At 56.2% G+C, this 13,604-nt stretch overlaps 2 protein-coding genes across 2 annotated transcripts; both read left to right on the forward strand.

Annotated features, from left to right (window-relative positions):
• The first annotated feature begins 2,070 nt into the window (after window positions 1-2,070).
• SBK3 (SH3 domain binding kinase family member 3) lies at window positions 2,071-7,728 on the forward strand. The gene is made up of 4 exons (XM_055311072.1): window positions 2,071-2,521; window positions 3,024-3,174; window positions 3,687-3,889; window positions 5,678-7,728. Exons 1-4 carry the CDS (start codon window positions 2,477-2,479, stop codon window positions 6,365-6,367), a joined length of 1,089 nt encoding a protein of 362 aa, XP_055167047.1. The 5' UTR covers window positions 2,071-2,476; the 3' UTR covers window positions 6,368-7,728.
• A 908-nt stretch (window positions 7,729-8,636) lies between these two features.
• Window positions 8,637-12,954, forward strand: SBK2 (SH3 domain binding kinase family member 2). The gene is made up of 4 exons (XM_055310206.1): window positions 8,637-8,686; window positions 9,622-9,876; window positions 11,593-11,795; window positions 12,292-12,954. The coding sequence occupies exons 2-4, from the start codon at window positions 9,624-9,626 to the stop codon at window positions 12,952-12,954; spliced, it is 1,119 nt and encodes a 372-aa protein (XP_055166181.1). The 5' UTR covers window positions 8,637-8,686; window positions 9,622-9,623.
• The last annotated feature ends 650 nt before the right edge of the window (window positions 12,955-13,604 follow it).

Genomic DNA, 13,604 nt, shown 5'->3' on the forward strand with positions numbered 1-13,604 from the left:
AAAGGGGGGGGGCGGGGGGGGTGCTGCCCCGGTGGCACAGTGGCTTGGCGCCGCCTTCAGCCCGGGGTGTGATCCTGGAGACCAGGGATTGAGTCCCGCATGGGGCTCCCTGCATGGAGCCTGCTTCTCCCTCCGTCTGTGTTTCTGCCTCTCTCTCTGTGTCTCTATGAATAAATAAACAACAAAAAATTAAAAAAAATTCAAAGAGTAAAAAAAGGCTCAGCAATAAAAAGTTCCTCCAAAGCCATGTGTTGACATTGATCATTGACCCAACTACACCAGCAACATAGGACTTATCTGGACAAATTGGGGTAAACAGAATAGGACTGGGTATCAGCTGGTTTTCAGGAATTGCTGCTGATGCCTCTAGATGCGACTGATATGGCACTGCAGTAGGGCTGGAAATTATCCTTACTTTCACAGAGATGTAGATCTCAGCATTGCAATAATTTCTCATGACATCTATAGTGTATTTTATATTTAGCTTTTTATGAGGAAAAATGTCCAGCATAACCAAAAATAAAGAGTAAAAGGAATCCCCTTATTTGCACTTTGCAAGGTGAATGCTGTTCCTGTCACAGCATTTCTTTTACCCTACCCTGCACGCATTTTTGGATTTTCTCTTGCTGAAATACCTTAAAACAAGCACCAGGAATCATACCATTTCACCCAAAAACATCTCAGGAGGCTGTAATTAACTTTGAAATACTTCATCCCCCCCCACCCCAAAGAAAACAGAGATAAAGAGAATATTGGAAAAAGTCAACATGTGAAGTCTGGTCAGCACAATGAAGGGTGGTCACTCTGAGGTTCTTTTGACTTTTCTGCACATTTGCAGAACTTTTCACCATCAAACCCCCCAAGAATCAAAGAGCAAAGGAAGTCCTTTCTCTGTCACCTGCTCTATTGCCTGCCTGCATTCCCAGGGGCAACATTGTAGCCAATTTCCCCGGGATCCTTCCAGAGTCTGGATAGCATCCTTGGTGTCTTTATTAATAGCAGGGTTGTAGTAGTAGTGAAACCAAATTGGGCAGAACTCAGGGCTGTGAGTCACTCAGACCTGGCGCAGGTCCCACCAGACACCTCCTCCTGCTCTGACCTTGGGTAAGGAGATCCCAGATTACAACCTCAGTTTCCTGCTCTGTAAACTGGGGATAAATACCCACTCTTTCTGGATGGCTGGGAGGATCCAGGGTAAAGCCCGATTCCAGCCTTTGCCCAGAAACAGTCTCAGGCCAAGTGCCGAGAACACGAAAGAAGTTATTTTCCTCAATGCATCTTTTGGCTATTAGAACTCCTGGGTCTGAGGGAGGAGGGGTTGGGGGCCTGGACTCCTGGGTATGAGGGAGGGGTGCTGGGGGCCTGGACTCCTGGTTATGAGGGAGGGGTGTCTGGGGGTCTGGGCTCCTGGGTTTGAGGGAGGGGGGCTGGGGTCTAGGCTCCTGGGTCTGTGGGAGGGGGGCTGGGGGTCTGGACTCCTGGGTATGAGGGAGGTGGGCTGGGGGTCTGGACTTCAGGGTCTGAGGGAGGAGGGGCTGGGGCCTGGACTCCTGGGTCTGAGGGAGGGGCTGGGACTCTTGGTCAGGGAGAAAGGGTCTGGGGATGGGAATTTGGTGTTACAGAACAGTGCTTTGTGAACTGTCTTCCCAGTTCCAGGAGGCCAGACTCCCATCCCATGGAGGAGGACAGAAAGCATGGACCTCTGGGTCTCCCATCCAATGTAAGGTATGTGAAGGGGCACCGTCTCCCCTTTCTCACTGCCTTCAGACCTGGCCCTTGGGGGTTCACAATATGTTTTGTCCCCTCTGTCCTGGGACCAAAGCCCAGAGTCCAAGCTGGTCTAAGTTTGGAAGGGGGAGGGAGGGGGGCAGCGGGTCAGAGGGGGTGAGGGAGGGGTGGCGGGGGACAGGATGTCTCTGAGCTGTCACACACACCCCTGTCTCCGGCCCAGAGAAGGAGGGACAAAGGCTGTGAGAGAGAGTCAGGAACAAAGACAGGAGGAGGGAGACAGAGAGATACTCAGGAGAGCAGGCCAGAGCGAAACCAAGCAGACAAGTAGTGAATGGGGAGGGCAGGGAACACAGTGTGGAATATCCTGAGTGACAGATGGTGGGGACAGTGTGGGGATGAGACACAGCATCGGGAGACCCACCAAGAGATCTGAGAGCTGGGACAGGGAGGGTGGTGGAGACAGACAGTGGAAGGAAGATAATCAGGAAGGAGGTGTGGGCCGGGAGATTGACAGGACAGTACAGAGGGACACACAGACACCCGGGCTCACAAGGAGGCAGGAGTCCGGCAGAGGACGGCAGAGAAATCCTCTGGCTCCGACAGGCAGAGGGAGACTGAGGCAGATCCTTCAGATAGGTTTTGTACCTTGGCTCTGTGGGGTGAGGATCTGAGAGGTGCAGCAGGACTTGGTGAGCCTAGTAAGGGGGTGCTCGCTCAGGGGCCAGCTGACGCCAGGGACTCTGAAATGGAGCTCAGGGAGCCCAAGAACCCTGAGGATGGGGACCCAGAGGTGAGAGGTGGGAGACAAGGGAAAGAGAGAGACAGAGAAACAGAGTCAGAGAGAGACATGAAGAGGGACAGTGAACAAACACACAGAGAGAAATGGAGAAGACAGGGAAATAGAGCAACAGCAGAGACCCAGAGTAACACAAACCCGAGAACACAGAGCAAGACCGAAGCCTCCTGGGCAGTGGCCTCAGAAACAGAGTGGGAAGCACAGAGACAGAGTGGACAGTGGGGGTTGTGTCAGCTGAGGAAGCAATTGCAGCAGGGGCCAGGGGCTCCTGGGGGTTCTCACAGAAGGTGGTGGGCAGGGTCTTTGACACAATCACCCCTAACCCTGCCAGGACACAAAAACAGGTGGCCCGAGGCCGGTGAGTCATTGTGACTCATCCTGCTCCCTGAGGACAATGACCCTATCACCCTGGCACCCCAACTCAGTCCTGGGCTGGACCCACTTTTGTGGTGGCCCCCACACATACACCCTCCTCACCTCTGCTCCTTTCCTCCAGGAGGACACAGCTACGGCCCTCCAACGGCTTGTGGAGCTGACAGCCACCAGGGTGACCCCAGTGAGGAATCTGCGTGTCCAGTACCGCCTCATCCGAAAGCTCGGCTCTGGCTCCTATGGCCGCGTACTCCTTGCCCGGCCTCGCCAAGGAGGTGAGTTTGGCCACCCAAGGGCAGACTCCAGAACTTCCCCATAATAGGGTTCTCAGAAGCTACTGAGGCCGGGTACATCCCCAGGAGATGATGGGAATCCTTGATGGGGGCTCTTGGAAAGTTAAGAACTTTCTGATCTTCTAATAAACAGAGTTAACCCAAAGAAGGTGAGAGCCTTGCTTGAGGTCACATAGCAAGGGAGGAGTGCAACTTGGATTGGAACCCAAGTCATCATGTCACCTACTCTATTCAAGAGAAAACTGAGGCTCAAAGAGGGTCAGGCAGTTGTACAAGGCCACACAGCAGAATAGGGAGTCCTCAGGGAAGGTCACCTTCAACCCCGACTTCACACAAGGACAAACTGGAAGCAGAGAGAGGTCAGGCACTATACCCTGCCACTATTGTTTTACACACAAAATATCTGAGGTTCCAAGAGGTTGGGCAGTTTGCCTAAGGCCCCACAGCAAGATCAGAGCTCCCTGAGTTCCCTTCTGCACCCATCTCCCTGGCAGGTTCTGCTGTGGCTCTGAAGCTCCTGCGTCGGGACTCGGTCCTGAGAAGTACCTTCCTGAGAGAGTTCTGTGTGGGCCGCTGTGTCTCATCACACCCAGGTTTACTCCAGACCCTGGCAGGACCCTTGCAGACCCCCCGACACTTCGCTTTCGCCCAGGAGTACGCACCATATGGGGACCTCAGCGGGATGCTGCAAGAACAGGTGAGGTGGGTAGGGAGCAAAGGTCAGGACTGCTTATCCCATGTACAACTCTGTCCCTACCCCGTTCCTATGTCTAATCCTGACATCCAAATCAGTGCTCAACGTAGCTCTGCTCTAAGCCCCCAGACACCCTCCTTATTTCTCTCTCTCTCTTTTTTAAAGATTTTATTTATTTATTCACGAGAGACACAGAAAGAGAGAGGCAGAGACATAGGCAGAGGGAGAAGCAGGCTCCATGCAGGGAGCCCAATATGGGACTCGATCCCAGAACTCCAGGATCACACCCTGAGCTGAAGGCAGATGCTCAACCACTGAGCCACTCAGGCATCCCTTTATTTCTAACTCTTGATGCAATCCCATGCCTAACCCTAACCTAACCCACCCAACCATTCCAACACAAGTTTGCATGGGCACAGGCTTGGAATTGGGGCTGAGAATGAGGTTAGGGGTGGGATTTTAGTTAGCCCTGGGATTGGGAGCATGGGCATGGGTGAAGTTGAGTGGGTTGATTATAGATTGGTAGTGGGTGTGAAAAGCATGGATGGAGTTGCAGAGTGAGACAGGGATGGTTAAGGGTAAGTATACGGAATAAGTTGAAGATTGGCTGTAGTGAAGTTCTTTTTGGTGAGAAGACCAGGTGAGGACTGAATCCATGAAATTCTGAGAGTACATGAGTTTGGAGACTAGGGGTGGGGCCATCTTTAGAAATAGTTTTTTTTTTTTAAGATTTCATTTATTTATTCATGAGAGACACAGAGAGAAGGTAGAGACATAGGCAGAGGGAGAAGCAGGCTCCTTGCAGGGAGCCCGATGTGGGACTCCATCCCGGAATCCGGGACCACGCCCTGAGCCGAAGGCAGATGCCCAACTGCTGAGCCACCCAGGTGTCCCTAAAGAAATAGACTTTGGATTTGAGATAGGGTTGGAGATAAACAGAGGGAAATAAAGAAGGGGGGAGATAGATGAATGGGTAGAGATAGATGGATGGATGGAAAGATGGGTGGATGGGTGGATTGATGGGTGGGTGGATGGGTGGATAGACAGATAGATGGAAAGATGGGTGGATGGGTGAGTGGGTGGATGGAAATATGGGTGGATAGGTTGGTGGGTGAGTGGATGGATGGATGGAAAGATGGGTGGATGGTGGATAGATGAAAAGATGGATTGATGGGTGGGTAGATGGATGGCTGGCTGGATGGAATGCATGGTAGATAAATGGAAGGAAGCAAGGAAGAATTAATGGATAGATTTTGGATATTAAATAATTGAAAACATTATTGGGTTTCTGACTGGCTGGTAGAATGGATGTTAAGCAGAAACCCTGTTGTGTAGACTGCTGAATGGATGAGTGGTTTGATGGATGGATTGCTGGCTAGCTGCCTAGCTAGCTGGATGGATAGATTTATCAATCCAATGGTGAAGTTAGTAAAATGACTTCAGAATGGTGTGTGAGTTAGAGACCAAGGAACAAAAATTAGGATTAAGTATGAGATTTGGGTTCCCATTGGAGATCTGGGTGATCAGGCTAGAGATAAGAAATGTGAGGAGGGGGTTTGAGTGTTAGCGTGAGGAGAAAGCTTGGTGGAAGCTAAAAGAGCTTATGGTTCAGTGACAACATACTGGGGGCTGGAGTGCAGAGTTAGCAGCAGGTTGTGGCTGAGGGTGATCTGGAGAAGGCTGAGGGACACTAGAGGTAGCCATTGGTCTGAGGTTATGAATTCTTGAGCCCTAAGAAACAAAATAAAGAAGGAGCCAAGGCACCTGACTTTCATCTCTCCTTGACTCCAGGGCCTCCCAGAGCTTCTGGTGAAGCGGGTGATGGCCCAGCTGGCTGGAGCCCTGGACTTTCTCCACAGCCGGGGGCTGGTCCATGCAGATGTCAAGCCAGACAACGTGCTGGTCTTTGACCCCGTCTGCAGCCGTGTGGCCCTAGGTGACCTGGGTCTGACCCGGCCCGAGGGGAGTGCAACCCCTGCACCACCAGGGCCACTGCCCTCTGCCCCCCCAGAGCTCTGCCTCCTGCTGCCACCTGATACCCTGCCCCTGCGACCAGCTATGGACTCCTGGGGCCTGGGGGTGCTTCTCTTCTGCACTGCCACTGCCTGTTTCCCTTGGGATGTAGCACTGGCCCCTGACCCTGAATTTGAGGCCTTTGCTGGCTGGATGACCACCAGACCCCAACCACCGCGACCACCCCCACCTTGGGACCAGTTTGCACCCCCAGCCCTGGCATTGCTCCAGGGGCTTCTAGACCTGGATCCTGAGACTAGGAGCCCCCCACTGGCTGTCCTGGACTTCTTGGGGGATGACTGGGGTTTAGAGAGGAACAGAGAGGGATCTGGGGGTTGGGGGGTTACATCTAGTGAAGATGGGGAGGAGGAGGAAGACCAGGAAGCAAGCCTAGAGGAGTGGACAGAGGAGGAAGAGGAGGATGACAAAGACGGCAGGAGGATGGGGACAGATAGGGGATCTCCCTGACCAGGTGACTGGGACAAGTGGTCAGAGCCTGGGCCAACGGCCCCTCCCCCAGCACCCGCCCTCCCCGTCCTGGCCACCTGGATGGAGACAGCTGCTCCCAGGAGGACAGAGATGGAACATGTTGCGTCTCTCCCTGCTGAGGGCTGGACTGCGATACACAATGCCCCTCTCAGCTGAAGACATGGGAGGCCTCCTGCCTCAGACCTGGGAGTCCAGGACCCCAGCTCCTCCTCCCTCAGATCCTGGAGTCCAGGGCTCCTGCCTTCTCCTCTGTCAAGGACTCTGCCTCTTCCTTCTGCTGTGAATATGTCTGCTTGAAGGAAGGCACTGCTTCCCCTACAGATGCATTTCCTCCGTGCAGGCACATGCTAAGTGCCTATCTTGGAGTTCTGATGGGGTCATTCCTCACTGAGACCTGGTTGACTCTCACTGTCCACAGCACTAAATCTGGGCTTTCAAGATCCAGCACCATAGAAACCTCACCCTCTACCTCTTCCATTTCCCTGGGCTCCAGGAAAGTGGAGTGACATTGGGAAATCATTCATCCTTTCTGGACCTACACACACACACACACACACACACACACACACACACACACACTCATTTTCCTGCCAGCAGTCATCTGCAAATCCAGTGTCCTCCTCTGAGAATGTTTTTCTCATAGCTCCATGCCTCTGAGACGTGGCCTGTCCCCAGGCCCTTGGGATCTTGTACCCAGATGATCTATGTCTCCCATCTTTTTCGGCCTCACCTGTCCACCTGTTCAGGACAGCCTCTGTTTTTTTCTCATTTCAACATCCTTTCAGTTCTTCTTGCACATGACAAGTGCCCCGTGCCAGCTCCCAATCAGCCTGGACCACCAAGGTGTGTGATCTTCCCAGCTTTGTGGGCCTTGGAGCCAGCTTTCCATGCTGGTACGGATGAGCTGATACTCACCTGCTCCAGCTCGGAGCTGTCACACCGCCCCACACGGCCCCACACCGCCACCTCCAGCTCAGAGCAGGACACTTTACATCTGCGGAGCAGGGGCGGCAGGCATGGGGCGGCAGGCATCTGACGCCATGGCCCCATCCCCAGCACAGGGTCGGGGACAGGGAACTGCTCCCTCCAGGGGAGTCTGTCCTATGTACTTTCTAGACTTAAAAATGTGGGTTCACTAAAGCACAGTGGGGCACCCTGGATCAGACCCCGGGAGAGCAGAAGGTTGTTGGCAGAAGCACTGGTAAGACAGGCAGGGTCTAGTGTCTGACACCATTTCTTTGTTTGGACAAACATGCCATTGGCTGCGTGAGATACGAACCTGTTGGGGAGCTGGGGACGGCCTGGCAGTTCTCTGCACAATCCTTCCAGCTGTTCTGGAAATCAATAATTATTCTGAAATAAAAGGTTTATTCTTTAAAAATTAAGTGTGTTCACAGTCATCATCTTACTGTAACCGCAGGAGTGGATGCATCATTCCAGGCCCACAGCCTCTCCTCCATCAGACCCAGGGGTTCCCGCCTAGCCCTCCCACCAAATCTGAAGTCTGCAGACTCCGAACTCAGACCTCCCCTCCCCACTCCTCCCAGTTGCTCCACCACCTGCTTCCCCTCTGCCCCAAGTCTGAGATCATCTCTCACTGCATCGTTCTGGAATCTGGTTGTCTCATCCTTTCTCCAAACAGGACCCCAGTGTCCCATCCCCTGGACACCCCTCGCGGAACACTTGTGTCTGACCTGTTAATGGGGCATTGATGGGGCAGCTGGGTGGGGTCAAGGCAGGGACAAACTAGAGAAGTGATTTCATCTTCTACAGGGGCCTGGACTCCTGGTCTGAAGGAGGAGGGGCTGGGAGCCTGGACTCCAGGGTCTGAGGGAGGAAGGGGCTGGGGACCTGGATTCCAGGGTCTGAGGGAGGAGGGGGCTGGGGAACCTGGACTCCAGGGTCTGAGGGAGGAGGGCCTGGGGGTCTGAACTCCTGGGTCTGAGGGAGGAGGAGGCTGGGGGCCTGGACTCCTGGGTCTGAGGGAGGAGGAGGCTGGGGACCTGGTCTCCCGGGTCTGAGGGAGGACGGGGCTGGGGCCTGGACGCCTGGGTCTGAGAATGGACGGGGCTCTGGGGCCTAGGTCTGCGACATTATTTCTGGCGGTAGCCAGTTCTAGGAGTCAACACACGATGTCGCTCTGGCCCTAGTGGGGTGGAAGGGGCGGGGCTGGGGCGGGGCTTAAGACCCCCTAGGTGGGGGCGGGGTCTGCTCCTGGGCAGGCCTCTGCTGGCATGGGATCTAGTGCTGGGCACTGACCACGGCAGGCAGCGAAGGGTCAGGCAAGCTTTGGAGGAGGTGAGGTTTGGAGGCCGGAGCCCAGGTCAGGAGGCGGCAAGGGTTAAACAGCCTGAGGTGGGCACCACCTGATAGTGAAGCCGCACAGCTGGCCAAAGTCCTGGGATCCTCAGAGGGAGGCTGTTGACTGCTTGAGTGTTAGGGAAACAGAGTCTGGGAGTCATGAGATGTGTGAGTTGTGTAAGGTTCCAGGAGAGGGACTGGCTGATGGTCCAGACTGCTGGTCTGATGGAGGAGGGGGTGGGGGACTGGGTCTGAGGGAGGAGGGGCTGGTGGTCCAGACTCCTGGGTCAGAGGGAGGAGGGGGTGGGGGACCTGCACACTAGGGTCTGAGGGAGGAGGGACTGGGGGCCTGGACTCCTGGGTCTGAGGGAGGAGGGGCTGAAGCTGTAGGAGGTGGACCTAGGTGTCTCAAGGACTTGGCACTCCCAAGTGCTTCCTCCCATCCAGGTCCCAGGCGTCCCCCAAGGCCTGGTGTGCACAGCCGCCCTCCCCAGCCCCTGGAGGCAGAGAGCACCTGTTTGCTCTTAGGAGAAAGAGGCTACTCATCCACCCCCGGGGCCCAAGTCTGTTTGCTTTGGAAACAAGGTGGGGGGGTGTCTGGAGTTATCTGGTTCATCTTTCACCCTTGGGCCATTGGGTGGTGCCAGGATGTGGGGGCGGGGGCAAGAGACATCTGTGACCTTAGGCTTGACCTCACCCCATCCAGCAACTGGTCTTCCCACTCCTCAGACACCTCTAACAAAGAGGGAGACTGAGTCACAATGTTAAGTGCTAATGAGCCCCCAGCCCCTCCTCCCTCAGACCCAGGATTCCAGGCCCCCAGCCCCCTCCTCCCTCAGACTCAGGAGTCCAGGCCCCCAGCGCCGCCTCCCTTGGGACCCAGGCCTAGCAGGACCTGGGTCCTGGGTCACTGTCTCTACTCTGCCCTGCAGAGATGCCCGGCAGACAGTCAGATGAGGAACTGGTGGAGGCAGGGGCTGCTGAACACGTGGCTGAGGAGAACCTAGGGGGCCTCACGGCAGAGGAGCTGCGGCAGGGCCAGGAGGCAGCCCTGGAGCTAGAGGACATGATGGCGCTAAGTGCCCAGACCCTGGTCCAAGCCGAGGTGGATGAGCTCTACCAGCAAGTTCGTCCCCTGGGCCAGGGCCGCTTTGGCCGGGTCCTGCTGGTCACCCATCGTCAGAAAGGTACCTGGGCCTGGAGACAGATGCAGGAGGGTCAGTGGGTGGGGGGTGGGCCAGGACAGATGCTGACCAAGGCGCAGGAGTCTAAACATGAATCAAGTGTTGCCTCTGCTCCTTCTGGGCTGTGTGTTCTTGGGAATCTCCCCTATCCTCTCTGAGCCTCAGCCTCCTCATTCAAAAATGTGGGTGATGATTCCTTCTATGTAAAAACTGTGATTCTCTGAGCATTTGTACATGGGCCTAGTTGCCTGTGAGAAAGGGGACTGAGTCCCCTCCCCCATAGCCCTGATGTGTGGCTAGCTTAGCGGTCACCATGGGGATGATTCGGAGCCATGGCCTCTGCCAGACACTTAGCAAGACCAGTGCATGTGGCTGTGCAGCACATGGTCCCCCCACTCATACTTTCCTGCCAAGTGTGCACACATCCTCTGTTCCTCCCCTGAGACAGGCATAGTATGGATGGAACTCAGAGCCACAGTCATCTCAGGACACTCCTAACAAGGCAACCTTGGGGGCTCTGCTCTGTCCTGAGTGGTTCGTGCTTGGAACCCAGAGCTGAATGCGTGAGGCATGCCTTCAAGGAGGAGCTCCGGCGTGGACAGGGAAAGTGCCAGTGTGCTCAGACTGCCACAGCAAAGCCCACTCACTGTGGAGGCTGACACTGAGACCTTTGTTTTTCCGTGGTCCTGGATGGAGGCCGGAAGTCCGGCTCCAGGTTTGGGCAGGGCTGCTTCGCCCAGGGCCTCTCTCCTCTCTCGTCCCGTCCCGTTGTATTCGCATGGCATTTCTGGGTCCAGTTTCCTCTTTTTGTGAGGACACCAGTCACAGAGGACCAGGGTTAGTCCATCCTGTAGTGACCTCATGTTAGCACTTCCAAGACTCTGTCTCCAAATAGTTATATTCTGCGGAACTGGCAGTGAGGACTTCCACATGTGGATTTGGAGAGGCACAGTTCAGACCACATCAGAGACAGATGCCAAGAGCAAGAGATCCAGATGCAGGTCGTCACAGGACTTGGGGGCATAAGCATTAAGAGGGGAATAAGGCTGTGCTTCCTTCAGCCTCTGGATGCCGGTCCCTGGGCTGGGAGGTGCCAGGGCCAAGAGCTCACAGCAGAGGGACAGATGCCATCAAACAGAAGGTGGCATGTGCCATGATGGCGGAAGTCCAGGGCGTCCCAGATGCTTAGGAAAGGCACTGGTGCATCCAGCTGGGGAATGGAAGGAAAATAGTCAGTGTTTCAGAGGAGGAGGTGACCTTTTTCCATCACTCACTCCTTCCTGATGAGGAAGGTGAGCGGGTGACCACGCAGGTGAAGAAAGCAGAGTTCCTGCCTCCAGGGCACTTACACTCCAGGACATCATTTGCATAATGATTCCTTGATAGGATCAAGTCCCCAGGACAGGGCATCTTTTCTGCTACTGCCTTCACAGTGGCTTTTGGGCAAATGTGAGGTCGTTTGAAGTTCCCCTTCCATCTGCTCCAAGACAGCAGAGCTGAAACTCACCAAATGCTGCATTATTATTATTATTAATTACCACTGGCAGTGTTTTCGTGGCCACGCTGTGTTTCTGGTAGTGCAGCAGGGAGGCAGGGTTTGGAGGAGGTGGCGATGGCATGTGGAAAAGAGCCCAGGCTGGGGAGGGATGGGGGGAGGGGGGCGGACAGGGAGACCCTTGGCTCTCACACTCCCTCTGCACCTGCCCCTGTTGCCCCCAGGCACTACTCTGGCACTGAAGCAACTCCCAAAGGCCTCCACTTCTCTCCGTGGCTTCCTGTACGAGTTCTGCGTGGGCCTCTCATTGGGCGCGCATTCAGCTATAGTAGCGGCCTACGGCATTGGCATCGAGTCAGCTGACTTCTACAGCTTCTTGACGGAGCCTGTCCTGTATGGGGACCTCATCACCTTCATCCAGCCCAAGGTGGGTAGGTGAGCAGGCCCTTGCGGGCCCCTCATTGGGCCTCTCTGGAGTTCGCCGACACCACAGAACCAACACTATACCCTAGTGAGATTTGCCTGGCCCGTGGATTCACCCCAGACTTCACTGGGGTTCAGTGGGCCTCAAGGGGATCACACTAGACCTCCCCAGGGCTCACGGTGCCTCACAGGGTCCCCCTAGCCCTCTCAGGGTCACACTAACCCTCAGAGGGTCATACTGGGTCTCACAGGGTCCACCCGGTGCTCACAGGGTCCCATTGGCCCTCAGAAGGTCCCACTGGCCCTCAGTGGATCGATCCCACTAGCCCTCATAGGGTCCCACTGGCCCTCAGGGGGGTCCCACTGGACCTCCCCATGGCACGTCTGTGGAGGCCCTTCATCCTCCTGGGCTCCCCAGGACTGAGGAGCAGCTCTGTGGCCTCAGCCCTGGGCCAGCTGCCCAGGGAGGGGCAGAAGGCCCTGATGCCACTCCCCCACAGGTGGGCCTCCCGCAGCAGGCAGTCCAGCGCTGTGCAGCCCAGCTGGCCTCGGCCCTGGAGCACATTCACTCCCGCGGCCTGGTGTACCGGGATATCAAGCCGGAGAACGTGCTGGTGTGTGACCCAGCCTGCCGGCAGGTCAAGCTCACCGACTTCGGCCACACAAGGCCCCGGGGGACTCTGCTGCGCCTGGCAGGGCCACCCATCCCCTACACGGCCCCTGAGCTCTGCTGCCCCCCGCCCTTCCCCGAAGGCCTGCCCATCCAACCCGCCCTGGACGCTTGGGCACTGGGGGTCCTGCTCTTCTGCCTCCTCACTGGCTACTTCCCCTGGGACCAGCCCCTGGCTGAGGCTGACCCCTTCTACGAGGACTTCCTCATGTGGCAGGCGTCCCGCCAACCTGAGGACCGTCCTCAGCCCTGGTTCGGCCTGACGCCTGTGGCAGACAGTCTCCTGTGGGGGCTGCTGGACCCTCACCCCCGGAAGAGGTGCCCCGTGAGCTCCATTCGGGGCTACCTAGGGCGTCCCTGGAGGCAGCGGGAGGAGGAAGCTGAAGAGGGGGAGGAGGGGGGCGAGGAGGAGGTTGGAGAGTTGGGGGGACAGCCCGAGCCTACCTTGGCTGTGGAAACTCAGGAAGGGAACTGGGTGGGCCCTACCTCCTGAGGTCACCTCCGCCTTCTTGAGGGGGCTTTTTGGCTCCTCCTTTGCCCATTTTCTCCTTTATACCTTCCTTACCTCCCACAAGGGCATCCTGTGTCCCTCCCATGGCCTGGGGGGCGGGGGGCGGGCAGAGACCACTGCATGTCTCTTCTGCATCCTTATTCTCCCCAGGGCTTTGGCACCTGCTGTTCCTCCCCTTGCCTGCAGTCTTGTGGCTCCCTCCTTTGCCTCCCGCACACCATGGATGCCTCCACGGCACCTGCTCTGTGAGGCCTGCCCTCAGCACGCATGAGGCCCCAAGTCCCCACTGCCCCCATGCTCCCGGTGCTACCCCCCCCCCCCGCTGCCGTGTGATGCTCCTCCCTTTCCAGCTGTCCAGGAAGGCCCCTATGGATCCTCCATGCACCCTGCTGTTGGGGTAGGGACCTGGTTTGTCCTGTGAGGTGCCTTCCTGTAGCTGGAGCAGTCCTGACCCAAGGGAAGGAAGGGGCCAGGAAACATTTGCTCAATAAATGAACCCATCTGGTTTTGTGCCGCTGCCTCTGTGTCCCTGTCTCCCTGCCCTCTCTGGCCTCCCTGGTTGGGTTTCTTTCTCCTCAGCCTGTGTCTTCTGCCCACATGCCTGGCCGTAGCCCTCGTGATAATGTGCCCTC

This window comes from Nyctereutes procyonoides, unplaced genomic scaffold (genome assembly GCF_905146905.1).
Source record: "Nyctereutes procyonoides isolate TBG_1078 unplaced genomic scaffold, NYPRO_anot_genome, whole genome shotgun sequence".
In the NCBI taxonomy this organism is placed as follows: domain Eukaryota; kingdom Metazoa; phylum Chordata; class Mammalia; order Carnivora; family Canidae; genus Nyctereutes; species Nyctereutes procyonoides.

Bases quoted from the DNA above. Each gene is read 5' to 3' on its own strand.
- SBK3 (XM_055311072.1), top strand. From the start codon at position 2,477: ATGGAGCTCAGGGAGCCCAAGAACCCTGAGGATGGGGACCCAGAG. The intron at 2,522-3,023 runs GTGAGAGGTGGG...CCTTTCCTCCAG, and splicing joins CTGAGGATGGGGACCCAGAG to GAGGACACAGCTACGGCCCT. The intron at 3,890-5,677 runs GTGAGGTGGGTA...CCTTGACTCCAG, and splicing joins GCGGGATGCTGCAAGAACAG to GGCCTCCCAGAGCTTCTGGT.
- SBK2 (XM_055310206.1), top strand. From the start codon at position 9,624: ATGCCCGGCAGACAGTCAGATGAGGAACTGGTGGAGGCAGGGGCTGCT. The intron at 9,877-11,592 runs GTACCTGGGCCT...TGTTGCCCCCAG, and splicing joins GGTCACCCATCGTCAGAAAG to GCACTACTCTGGCACTGAAG. The intron at 11,796-12,291 runs GTGGGTAGGTGA...ACTCCCCCACAG, and splicing joins TCACCTTCATCCAGCCCAAG to GTGGGCCTCCCGCAGCAGGC.